At 41.7% G+C, this 13,457-nt stretch overlaps 1 protein-coding gene across 2 annotated transcripts in view; it reads right to left on the reverse strand.

Annotated features, from left to right (window-relative positions):
• The window catches only part of ARHGAP22 (Rho GTPase activating protein 22), a 125,837-nt gene that overhangs the window by 7,424 nt on the left and 104,956 nt on the right, over positions 1 to 13,457 (reverse strand). For both annotated transcript variants that reach the window (XM_086751969.1, XM_086751968.1), the window contains 4 exons: positions 11,542 to 11,749; positions 7,258 to 7,390; positions 2,772 to 2,845; positions 769 to 890 (listed from right to left, as the gene is read on the reverse strand). In XM_086751969.1, coding sequence (XP_086608095.1) covers positions 769 to 890; positions 2,772 to 2,845; positions 7,258 to 7,390; positions 11,542 to 11,749 — 537 coding nt within the window. The remainder of the gene's footprint in view (positions 1 to 768; positions 891 to 2,771; positions 2,846 to 7,257; positions 7,391 to 11,541; positions 11,750 to 13,457) is intronic.

Consider the following 13,457-nt stretch of genomic DNA (forward strand, 5'->3'; position numbering starts at 1 on the left):
TGAATCCATCAATTCTTTTTGAAGGCTTTCCAAGAACCCACAAAACTTGGCCCTGCTAAAACTTGCACCACAGTAGTTGTGCTCCAGTGTCACTTGGGAGAGGAGCTCTGCCCCAACCCTAGTGTCAACTAGCCAGACATTGTGCCCTGGGCATCTCCTGACCCATATGAAGGCAGATAACTTTCAGGCTTTAGATTTTTACATGTGAAATTAACAGTGATTTTCAACTTACTCCTTGGGTTCTGTGAAGTTCTGACCCATACATAGCCTGCTTAGAAGACAACACTTCTAAGACCACCCAGTTATAGCTCTATGGTACCACAAACTACAGTACCTCTTTCATTGTAGACTGGATGTCGTTTACAGGGAGCTGTCTAACCACCTAAAAGCACCAATAATAAATGATAGCAGTTTGCTGCTTAAACATGGTCTTTCTGAAGAACATTCGAGCTTTCATTTTAGCAGTGGGTTCAAAGAGTTTCATGTAACAAGTTACAGCAGGGCAAAGGCATCTCCATGTAGTGGAGAGGAGAGACACTCCCAGGCCAATTGGTACATCCCCTCACAGGCACCGCTGAATCATAGAATAGTTTGGGTTGGAAGGGACTTTAAAGGTCATCTAGTCCAACACCCCAATGAAAGGGATTGCTTGACTTGTTGTTAACTGTGCAGTCAAGTGATACAGCTACCAACGAATGTATGACTTTCAGCATACTCTTACAGCTCCAAAACATAGGTGGTGTGTTATCTCACAAGAGTAGTAGCTACCTTCCATCATGGTCACTGGATCTTCCATTTTCGGTCGTAATATATTTGGTCCAAATACTGTAGCCAGGTTCTGGACACTCATCTTGTTAATGCTGGAGTGAGCTTGAACTTCATCAAGAAACCTTGAAAAGCCCCCCCAGAAAAATCAAAGGAGGAGAAGAATAAGTCGTCATTTCTCATACTTGGATTATAGGCATTTCGGGGCAGGAACAGTTTTGTCCTGTGTTTATACAACCCTGATACCTGAAATGCTCCTAAGGACTAATGCAGCTTAGATAGTCAGTAAAAACCACAGATCCCTCCTAGTAATGAACAAGACAGGACAGGATGGTTTCTGCCAAAGGTACCAGCCTATCAGGGATCCAGCGTTCTACTGGGTATGAAAGCTCAAATTTTCACATTTTTATATGAGTTGTCCAATACAGAGATTGACTTCTATCTGTAAATGAAAACTGGCAGAACAGAACTAAAGAGATATTTCATTCATTTCATCATCCTAAAAATAGCAGCCTGTGGAAAGAGTTTTGTTGCTTGACTCTAACAAAATACACATAAAGAGGTAGCCCAAATGCTTCTTGTGAATGCGTCAGCTGAGCAAACATCAACACAAGACAAAAGACCATGCAAGCCAAAGACAGCACATGAAGAAATCCAGACAGACAGGCTATCCGTATGTATAAGCTGGAAATCAGCAGAAAGGTTCCAACAGTTAATGTTTTTGTAACTCGGAACAGCCTCCCAATAGGGGTTAGAGAAAGGCTGTAACAAACACCTAAATAGCTTGTACATAATGAGCCAAGTTGTAAAAAGGACTATATGCAAATCTACAACAGGAGGAGAAAGGATTCAGTGGTCTCAAAAGTGAACACTCTGTCTGTACTCTGTTTCCTAAACAACAGTTAATTTTTTTTATTATTGGATGGGTTTGGGCAGGGAGAAAGTTTCCTTATAATTCTGCACTACTTGGTGAATTTCTGAATGCTTCTATTTGCGGCATGACTTTTCTAGGCACTCTCATTTTTTTCTGTGGCTCTGCCCTGCAGCAGCCACTATGCTGAGACCCAAGAACCCTGTTTTCTTCACTAAGTCAGAGGCAAATTCTACTTCCCTTTCCTTTCTTCAGTTCTTCACTTCAAAACATGTATAATTATATTCCCTTGCCTCAGCCATTCATATTTTGAGGTGCTCGGTATTAAAACAAATTGCTACAGAAGCATATATTGAGGCAAAATAAATTTTAAAGCATTAAAAAAATACATTTCAGAAATGCTATCTGTCTGTACACTTGGGAAGGGCTTGACATCTCTTGAATAAGTCATAGGCTTCATGTCAGTGTTTCCATCTACTGCCTGCTCCAGATGTGCAAATCCTACTGGTCATAAAGGGACTAACTACCATGGAGGCTAGAATACAACATAAAGTTCACTACATAGTATCCACTTTGCAAAAAAAAAAAAAAAAAAAAAAAAAAAAAAAAAAAAAAAACACCAAACCCAAAAAAACCAACCAACCAAAAAAAAAAACCAAAAAGAACCAACTGGGAGAGTCAGCAGAGGATATGGGGAGACAAGACTGTGGAGGCCCTTGTACTCCAAGAGGAAGCCACTCCTTTCCCACTTCCAAACCAGAGCTGTGGACAGACTGGCTATTTTGACTGCATCTGCTACTCAGCTTGTGTCATAGATCTTCCAAGTGCATAGTACCTGGAAAAAATGCCTTTCTTTACTTGTCTTTAAATGCTTCTCAAATAAACAGTATCTTAGTATCATTCACGCCTGCTGGCAAGGCTCTGGGTGACAGCAATTTGCTTGCCTGATGCTCTCAGATAAACCAAGAGCTTTCTTCAGGCAGGCTGCACATTCATCTCCACACATTTTATAGGAGCAGTAACTTAAATGTAAGTGATGTTTGAATAGTCATACTTTCAGAGTAAATTATTTGCATGTAAGACTGAGTCTCATAAACCTTAGTGACTTTTCCAAGTATTAATTAATTTCACTTACTTGCATATGTATTTGAGGAGGTTGTAGTTGGCTTGGGGCAAATTCTTCACCTGTTTAACCAGTTCTTGGGTACCCTGAGGGACAGGAAAAACAAGGAGAGCAATTAATATAAATGATGCAAAGCAGACATGACTTTCTTAAAGTACTACAAAGTCCTCTTTCCAGAGTCAAAACTGTGAACAACAGATGATAACACAAGGAGGCTTTGCTTTAGAAGAGGTGTCATCTAGTGTGTTGTGCCTTACCAAAACCCCGATGTCCAGAACTTGATTCAGTTCTCAAAAATCAGTGGAAATCCTCCTGTCAACTTTAACGGTTGATGTAGAAGCCTTCGATTAGTGAGGTCTGCTAGTCTTCAAAGTCTGCCCACTGGCATTGGTATAAATGTAGCAGCAAATACGCCTTTTCAACACCTGGCCGATTTGAAACTTTAAGGCATTGAGTGTAGTATAAATACATGGCAGTAATACTCAACTGAGCAGAGGAGAGGTTTTTTTCTTAAAAAAGCTAAATGACATTCCAATTCAACTACCTGCTTTTCAATTACTTACTTCCATGTGCAGTCATTCTGAGCTGTGACATACTTCCTCATAAATTTCTGTCTTTACATTAAAACATAAGATGAGACATCTGCTGGAGGAATGACTTAAAACCCTGAAGCTACTTAAAATAATCTAATGAAAACCTCTGACTCAGAATGCTATTGTCCTTCCACAGTCCCAAACATCATTTGCTTGTTCCTGTCAATGCTGCAGTTGCCCTGGAGATTTGCTTAGTTTTTGAGACAACTAAAAATTCTGTGGAAAAATAGATATCCAAGCACATTTGGGAAGAGTGATAGCTGCTAGCTAATGATGGAGAAATTCCAGAAGCAGCTGTTTCTAAGCCAAAGAAGTGCAGTTAGAGATTAATTTCAAACTTTCCTCCATTTATTAAGGACTGTTAGGGAGGGAATTCTGTTGGCTGGCCTCTTGCAAGATCTTCTTGATTTCTCTCATCCAGACAAGTCAAAAAGATCCAGAGAGCAGTCTGTATTCCTGCCTCCATCCTTAATGTCCTGAATGCACAGACAGTTTTTCATTCTGTATATCCCAGCACAAGAAAGTCCTTAAATAGAAAACTGAAACTTAAAAAAGAATTCTTAAAAGGAGTAAGTCCTGTTTAATTCCAGCTGCTACTGGTGTGAAGGTTAAGGTCAGTTGTTCAGGTCACCCAGCTTTCAAGTGAGGAGTTTGAACTAGAAATAGGTGAGCTAACAGACCTAGTTCCTTCTTGAATTTTGCTCTGTAACCCCATTTATTTCAAATACAGAAATCAGAATGGCATTTGGAACTGTATTTGAAGTGCTCTGAATTAAAATATCATTGCTTTACTGGATGCAGGAGGGGGCTTTGGAATAGAAACTGCAGGCAGTTGTGAAGAGCTGGAAACATGAACTAAAGGTACAAGATGCTACCTTGCTCTGTCACAAATGTGATATTACACAGAGAGTATCTTCATATTGATCAAGGTACAAACACTTGCTAGGTTAAAAAAAAAAAAAAAAAAAGCTCTCTCCTGCTGCAGCATTTATAAGCTCTGCCACAGATTTGTCCCCACCAACCACCTGACCAACAGACAGCAGAAGGCTGAGCCCAGTAACACCACAGCAAAGGTGTAAAGGAAAATGCAAGCTGGAAACTGCTGTGTTATTAACAAACAGCTCTGATCATGCTTATGGCTGCAGCTGAGCAAGCAATAGAGGCACTGCACTGTCATTCATCGTGGTATTTTGCAGCAATATCTCTTACCTCCTTGAAAACGCTGCATGTCTAATTTACCACAGATGCATGCTTTCCAAGGAGTGATCCCAAACCCAAGGCTTTTGCGATGTGTGTAATAGATCAGCACCAATTAGGAGCTTCTGCTTGGGCTGGAAAACTAGCAACCATTTCAGATGTTCACCCACATTCAGACCCCTCTTTAAAAACCCAGAGCTAGGTACTTAGCCCACTGAGCCGCCATGTGCATCTCTACAGTACAGGCAGCAACAAAGGCTAAAATGCTACCATGTCAAGTCAGCTCAGACTCAAATGAGTTTTTAAAGATTTGAAGATCTTTCATTCATTCCTACTCTAAAATTGTTTTGCATTTTCAATCCCTCTTCCCAACCAGTTGGGATTGGAATAAAATATTTTTTAATGCTGCAGTCCTGCCGAAATACCTGTTTCTGTTTGCATTCCAGCACCAGAGATTAGCTGGGTGCAGAACGAAGAGGAACAGCAATCTGAATGAAAAATGGAAAGCTTAGAGCAGTCCTGGAGTATTTTTTTGCTGCAGATGGAGATTAGGCCAAGCTAACATCATAATAATGCCTATCTATGGTCACAATGTAGCAGCATGAGGTGCCAACAATTTTATCTGAACAGCTATTTTGCCTTAAGTAATTCTGTTTTTATTGTGGGAGTGGGTGTACAAAACTAAAGAAAATTATATTTTTTAGTCCAAAAGTCTCATTTTAAACTTCAAAGTGAAAAATGAAAACAAAATAATATTTCAAATTAGAACAATAGATTGCATTTCTTTCCAAATATTTTTTTCAAAATGAAACGTTTGATTTTGAAATTCCCTGCTTATCATTTTGTGCTAAAAAGAAATATGGTTTCAATGAAACCACATTTCTGAGCAGGGGGATTTTTCACGTGGGAGGCGAGTCAGGCCCTACAAGCTTTGTGCTACATTCTGCTCCACATGCTACTGTGCACGTACAGCCTCTCCACCCTTGGTGCGTGCACTCCACCTTCCTTTCTGAAAAAGTAAACAGCCCTTGTTGAGGTTCCAGATTTTCCTGGCAAAAAAAAAAAAGGTTACAACAGCAGCTTAACAAGACAACTTTGTGCTATCAGCAGTACCGTATTTTGTGAAGTTTCGTTTTGGCTATCTAGTGTTCCTCATCGCCTTTCTAATCCAAAGAGAACACTGCTCTACAAGTCATTTGAGTCTCGCCTTGCTCCCACAAAACCAACACAGATGTTGCTTCCCAAATTGCTGCAGCCTGTGCAGGCAAAATCAGGCAAACTACGTAGTTAATAACCTGAGCAGTGATATACTGTTTGCCCAACTTGGCACTGTCTCTACCCTTGTGCAATAGTGCCTTGGAAATGCTGCTGTTTCTTGTGAAATCAACCATTGTGCTGTCCGTAACATAGCACCCTGCAGAGATGCCTAAGTTAACTGAGGATAAAGCAGAAAATTAGCAAGTTTTGGAGCTAGTAGACACGTACCTATACCTATTAAAAGACAACACTACTTCACTGACACACTGATGTGGCTGTGTCCAGCATGCAAATGCATATCCATGTGTGGTAATATGCTGTGTCATGCACAGAAATTTGCTTTCTTAGAGTTGGCTAAAGGATACATCATGTGAGTACAAACAGTAGCAAACTTGCTGTTTATTCATAAAAAATGGACATTACTAGATATGCTACATTTGATGCATGCAAACAAGCATCTTCCTATGGACATCATGAAGGACTGAATGTCCCCAGCACCTTTTGCCACTTGAACTAAAGGTGAACCCCAGTCTCTCAGTAAAGAACAGTTTTTATAATCCCCACCAGAGACAAAGACGTGAGCATGCTCTTGAGGCCACACACAGAAAAGGGACAGAACAGTGGACTGCGACTCATAAGCCCTCAGGCTTTTCCCTCTTTAGCTGACACTACTAACAACTCCTACAGCTTCTTTAAACCTCTGTTGTGGAAGGTGGCACAGTTCCACCTGCATTAGACCGGATCCAACGTGCCTTTGCAGTCAGCAAAGAGCTCAGGCATCACCACAAGAGGAACAAAATGGATGAAACAGATCAATCAATCATATTGTAAATTATCCTGCTCCTCCCAAGCAGTGAATCAAAATTTCCATTATTGCCACAGACTTGGAGGTTTTTGTCAGCCCCTTTCCTTGCCTGGAAACCAAAGAGAAGAACATCATAAGAAGGTTCTGGCACAGTATTCATATATTATCCCAAAGCGAGGGAAATAATGCTAAGAGCCTGGCCCTTTTTTAGTGCCTTTCCTCTAAGAAATACAAAGACTATTGCACTGATCAAAGTCTCAGCCACCAAAAACTTTGGGAAGCAGAACATGGTGTTCTGATATATGAAACTGAAAACACAGAAAAAGAGAGCGACTTCATAACAGCTTGCTAATGAATTAACAGCAAGGCTGGGAAAGGAACCCAGATCTCCTGCCTTGCATTTCTTGCTGATAATGGCACAGAACAGCTTTATTCAGAAGAAAGAAGCACCAGGCTGTAAGACTGAGTTCACAGGAGTTGTGATACTAACACCCAATTCACAGCTTCAGGAAAATTCAAGGGAAGGTTCCCAGGAACTTCATTGATTTAAATCAGAACTGAAGAGTGATGTGAAGAAAGCTGTACCACATTGAGTCTTGGGAACAACCTTTGAGGTAGAAGGCAGCAGGTTAGAAGGATCACTGACCTCTCCCTCATCTTTTGAGAGTAGCTGTCCACAAGAAAGAAAGTCTTCATATTTGGCAAAGGGGATGACAGGCTCTGGCAGCTCTCGAAGGTAAAGCTTCAGCAGGGACGCCACAGTGTGAACATCCGTGTTGCTGCAACAGAGAAGAGGGAAATTTAGAAACTCACACTACCCGAAAAGCTTGATGTCTTTTGTTGGGGATGCATCAAGGTCCCTCTTAGAGAGAGGGACAAAGTAGGCACATGGAAAGAAGCTGTTCTGCTACATGTTGGTCGTAGGCAGGAGGGTCTACCTGGGAAAGGGAAATATCTCATTTTGTCAACATATAAATATCTTTCAGGCAGTACAGGCAATGGAAGAGATATGCCCATGATACCGATTAAGGTAAGGTGGTGCTGTGATTCCTCAGACGACATGGATCAGGAATGTGAGCAATACAGTCCAGGAAAGTGCACCGTGATCATGTAGCACTAGCAATAGCCTTGCGCAGTCAAACATAACCTCTGATCCTCTCACTGATCCCTCCTGCCTGATACTGTCCCCAGCCAGCACCCACCCACATCTGATGGGCCAGGCTCCCGAGTGTCCTGGTCAATCATTCGGAGAAAAAATGAAGGAAACTGTGTCCTTCAGGCTCTCCATTGCCATTTGGCATGGCTGCTTGGCTTGTGGGTCACATCTCCTCCCCTAGGCTGGGATATCTGGCATTTCCTAGCCCATTCATTATCCTGGAATATCAGCTTTGTTTTTCTCTCCCACTCCTGGAACTTCTTTTTCCTCTTTTCTTTCCTTTTATTTAAGTTGGGGTTGAGGTGTCAGATCCCTTTATGAAGATGCATCCGTTTTTCCCTTTCCATTTCCTATACAGCTTTTGATGTATGGCAGTACCTCTCCTTCATTCCAAGTCTCTGTTGTACAACTTTGTTAATCTTTGCAGATGACCTCCTTAAAGTTTTCAACTGTTGGGAGTCTAAACAGATTCTGTCACCAGCTCCCCACTACCCACCATTGCCCTGACAGTTTTTAAAAGAACTCTGAGGAAAACACTTCAGTAACCATGGGGCAACAGAGCTTCAAACCTTCACCTTATCTAAAACCTGAATCTCTTCTGCTTAGTATGTTTTTAAGCTTTTTTGAAACACATAGATAAAAAAAAAAACCCAGAAAAATTACAGTAGGAAGCTTCAAGCAGCTACCACTTGCTACTAATCCTGATAATACTGTTCCTATTAAACAGCTCCATCATATTTGAGAATACCACAGTTTCACATACTGGTTTTCTTCAGTTGATTATAAATGCTTTTCAAATGACTTTTTTTTTTTTAGTGTGGAGTTTCAGGCATGGATGAGAGATATGACTGTCACTCAAAAGCAGAGCCCAGATTACAGTTTCAGGTCTGCTGGCTGCAGTTATTGTTTCATCCACAAGGTCATGTGAAACCTAGCCAAACATTCAGTGGCATGGAAGTGCAATAGGAGCAGACTGCTGTAGGTGCTTCCAAAACAGCAACATCTGGCCTTTCATAAGAATATACATAAACATTGAAAACCCAAATTGGAAAAGTAAGTCTTTTAAAAATAAATATTGTAATTATCAATCACCACAGAGATACAATCCACCGTGGAGCAGGCAGGCTCTAGCATTTGGAAGATCACTGTAGATACAAGACATCTAAAAGCACTGACTGCAACTAGGAAAAAAGAGTATTCCATACACTGCACCTGATTTGGAAACAAGCATAGGGATTTCACACTTGCAGAAAATATTTGCCACTGTCTAGGTATCCTAGGGCATACATGGATAGTTTTAGTTACACAGAGAAAATTATGCTTGCTAGGAGGAGAAGCATTTCAATTTAATCTTTCCCTTGTCACTATCTGTGATTATACATATCAAAGAGCAGAGAGCTGGGCCTACAAGTCACAGTGAACATGGTGGAAAGAGCAAAAGGCAATGACTGGGGGACCCTCAACTGTCACACTACTCTGGTACCCCTAGGCTTGCCTCCTTTAATTCTGTACTGTTATATACTGTTATTCTGTACTTTAATAACTGTACTTCAGTGATCACATTTCAAATCAACTACCAAAAGGCAGACATTCCTCATGGAAATCTTTACCGCCTCTGTTAAAGGTGAGAGTTAGCATTGCTCTACTTAGCCAGTGCAAATGCCTATGGAAATACAGGTGTTTCCTGCTTTAAAAATGCTGGAGGGAGTCTTGGCTTATCTTCATGACAATGAAGTTAGTATGGATTAGACTAAGGTAAAACATGAAAGTGAAACTGTCATTCCGAATTAATTCCTTCTGTAGATACTCCTGTTCAAGAATATAAGTGTTTTCCAAAATAACTTTGTTCACTTTCACATGAATTAAGATTATTCTAATTCTGAACTAGAACACCCAGATGTTCAGTTAAAAATACAAAGATTTTGTTTAAGAAAAGATGAAGTGAGACAATTCAATTTCAAACTTTATATTTTCATGAAAATATCTCTAAAATATTTGACACTTCCATTTAGGGAGCAAATATTGACTGTGGTTAAGAATCAAAGAAAGGAGGATGGGTGGTCTGGGAAGCTGAGGGGAGGGAGGAATTAGAAGAATGTTCCAAATAACCTCTAAGGATATTCTTCCCAGGACGAGACCAAACACTGTGCTGCCCATGCAGGAGAGCAGCAATAGGCAGGGATGCTATTGGTAATATCAAGACTGGCTGTAGGTCCACGGGAAGTGATCCCCTAGATTAATGTGCTAGCAATATACCAGATGTGGCCTGCATCACCTGGGAAAGTGGTGCTAGCTAGTTCTAGCAAGAAATGGAGCCAGGTCTCAGAGTCAAGATCCTAGATCTGATCCCTCTTCTGGACCTCTCATAGAGATTGGGTCAGATCTATAATGGCCTTGGATCTTAATATCCCTGGAGTTCAAGGTCTCTGCTGGGGTCAAGGCCCATTTCTCTAAGCACTGTTCAGGTTAGCACAATGCTGACCTTCAATCTGGGTAGCATCTACCTATGAGAGAGGCAAGGAAATGTTAATTACAGAGTATAGAGAGGATTTGTCTGCAAGAACCCTGAGAGCATCCACTTTCCTGATGATCTGACTGCCTGGGCTCAGGGCCAATGTAGAGATAGTGCAGCTGAGAGCTGCCTCCCTTCTCTTGCTGACCTTGGACCGAGAACTTTGAGCCAGGGCTGACACTCTTCCCGTGGGAGTCGATATTAAGCTGAGTCTCTACCGTTTATCCCGTGTCTGAGCTACAACTCCCACGGCCTCACAGCCATGTTTGTGCCTGGCTACAGACCCTATTGATCTGGACCTGGACCGTGACTCAGACAGATTACCTAGCCTGATCTTGGACCTGCCTCAGCATTATGGACTTGCATGGTGATCACTGGACTGTGTCACTGCTTTTACCAGCCTTGTTACCACACTTGTCTCCTGGCTCACCTTGCTCTGTGGAGCAGCTGGCCTTTGCTGCTCCCTGACATTGGCATAGTCAGTAGGACAAAAAGGCAACTAGCACGTCTTTGTACCAGACAAGGAGTGATTACATCTAAATTTTTATATTGGGAAGAAAAATGCAAAATTGTCATTTTTATTTCAGGAACATTTGAATCAAGTTTTATTGAAAATCAAAAGCTATATCCAGTTTTAAAATAAATGTTTCATCTCAGCTGCTGAAATTGTGGACCAAAAAAAAAATTTTTGGCCAAGAATTCTTCTGGAGTCAGACAGTGCTCTGTTATGATACACTGACCAATTCTACACATTGCATACATAACAGCCACGGACAGTGTGCGAGATGGTGGTGATTATTCCGAAACCTGGTGACAAAGGAAGGGGAGAAATCGAGATACTACCCCTGGGCAGATCCGCTGTCATTGCGGCAAGGGAGAATGCAACATCTGAAAGCAGTAAAACACCCAGTTCACCTCTGTCATATCCATTTCTACAGCAGGATCCCACCAACCGCTGAGTATGTTGTACCCAAATCTAGGAATGCATTTCATTCAACATGTGCTTAAGCTGAAACACTGGAGTAGCCCCGTCTAGATTAATGGGCTGAATTTCTCCCTCTGCTCAAGCACTTAGCAAATGAAGGCCTCCGCACCATGCAGGACCAGCAGCACCATGCAGAAGAAAGGCCCAGTGGCACTTTAAATGAAGAGAATGATGGTGTGGAAAGAACATGGAAACTAGGATAGCCACTCCAAGGCCATTCCTGCCAGATTTTACATGGCACAGATAAATCAGCCTGAATTTGGTGATGTCAACTCACCTGTCAAAAAGAGGCTTCTCTCCACAGTCAAAAGAATCCTGCAGGTCTTTGACAAGGTTAGCTTGGCCAGGCATCCGAAAGAGCCCCTCCTCTGTAAGACCTCGCTCACGAATAAAATCCACACACTGTTCCACCAGCAGCGGGGCCAAGCGCTGGCCATACTTCCTTTCATACTGTACGGTGTCCTCCAATCGCTGTCCAAAAATGCCTGCCAACAGAGAGCAAGGGAGACATCGGGGTATCAGCTGAAACCTGAAGTTCTTCTTGAGCTAGAGCATAGGGTGTACAAGGAGGAAAACTTTCACATGGAGGAGGTGAACTTGTGTGAAGGTTCAGTTTCTAACAGACTCAGAAGAATAAAATTATTTTTAAAACCAAGAATTATATGCTGAGTGATTTTTTTTTTTCCCCTCGCTTAAGACTGCTTCAAACTATCCTCTGCCCTAAGCCAGTGTATATCTCATTATATATAAGGAAGGTGGAGTTAAGATTATGTTGATGGTTATCCGCAGTTGTGCTGAATCTGGATTAAGTAGTTACACTTCCATTGCAACTTCTGTCCCAAGAATGCCAAAACAAAGGCTACATTTGCTTTAAGGGACACAATTCCTTTCTGCACGCACTCCCCTCTGAGCCCTGTAACAGTTTGCAGCTGCCCAGCCCAACAGGTAGCAATCCCCTAGCAGGGGACTGCTGACACGACAAAATAATTGTCAACATTAAAACTGGCTATCGTGAAAATCCCCCGCCATCCTGTAAGCTTTGCAGGATTTCTTTTCCTTTAATTAAAATGGCTGAATGAAAACTAAAAGAGTAAAATGCATGCAAAATACATTGTCCTTCCTATTGAAATATGTGCGCTGTCCTTCTTGCACTTTGAAAATATTCGAAGCACGAGATACTCTAAAAACAGACTGTCCATAGGCAATTCTTAATTCCGATCTGCTGTAGATATATATCACCAAGTGTGAAGCACTATCTCTCTTTCTGGAGAAACTGGAGTTCCTGGTCAATACCAGCTACTGAATGTCACTACTTGCACCAGATCTTTTCAACAACACAGAAGGGGCTCAGGCTGTAAGACGCAGAGGTCTTCATTCAATCCCTGCCACTATGGGACTGCTCCATCTAAAAGGACACCTGCTGAGTTGTGTTCTGAAACCCTGATTCTAGCACCCTACAAGGTGTGGTGGAGTCAGGGAGGATAGCATCCAAGTTAACCATATTTTAGAAATAAGAATTCAGTTAAGTGAGAGAATCCCAGAATCTACTCTATTTCAGATGAGACCAGACCATAGCAGATAGAAAATTCTATTCAAAGATTTCTCAAAGCAACAAGAGGCTTTCCACTGATATCAAGGACCTTCAGATCATGCATTCAGCACTCAGTTAATTCGGCAGGTCTGAAAAAACAGCAGCATGCTATACTGGAGTTACACTGTGTTCACAACTACTAGCCAGAAGCAGTGTTTAATGGATGCATGCGTGTAGGGGATTGGGTAGTTTCTTAAGACTCTGCTTACCTCCCTGCTAGTAACTAAATTTTCCATTTTTATTTTAGTGCTATAGTCATGGGAGGCTGATAACTCCTGGCAGGAATTTTCCTAACCACAGTTTACTGCCCTTTACTGGAGACATCATGTCAAACCATACCTGCTTTCTATAGTCATTCCAACTCTGCTGAATCCTCAGTGTAACAAATCTTTCACTGTCAGTTTCAAGTCCCTGAATGAAACATGCAAGAAGGATCCAAAGTCCAATTTCCTTTCCCTGCCAGTTTGTTATACATCAGAAGACAGAAATTCTCCCTATGTGCCAGCCTACACAATTGCATTACAGTATCAGAGCTGGAGGGTCATTGAAGAGTCTCGAAGGAAATTCCCTCCTTATCCTGGCAGAGGAGCATGCCCTGGAGC

This window comes from Chlamydotis macqueenii, chromosome 7 (assembly GCF_036417535.1).
Source record: "Chlamydotis macqueenii isolate bChlMac1 chromosome 7, bChlMac1.mat, whole genome shotgun sequence".
Taxonomy (NCBI): Eukaryota; Metazoa; Chordata; class Aves; order Otidiformes; family Otididae; genus Chlamydotis; species Chlamydotis macqueenii.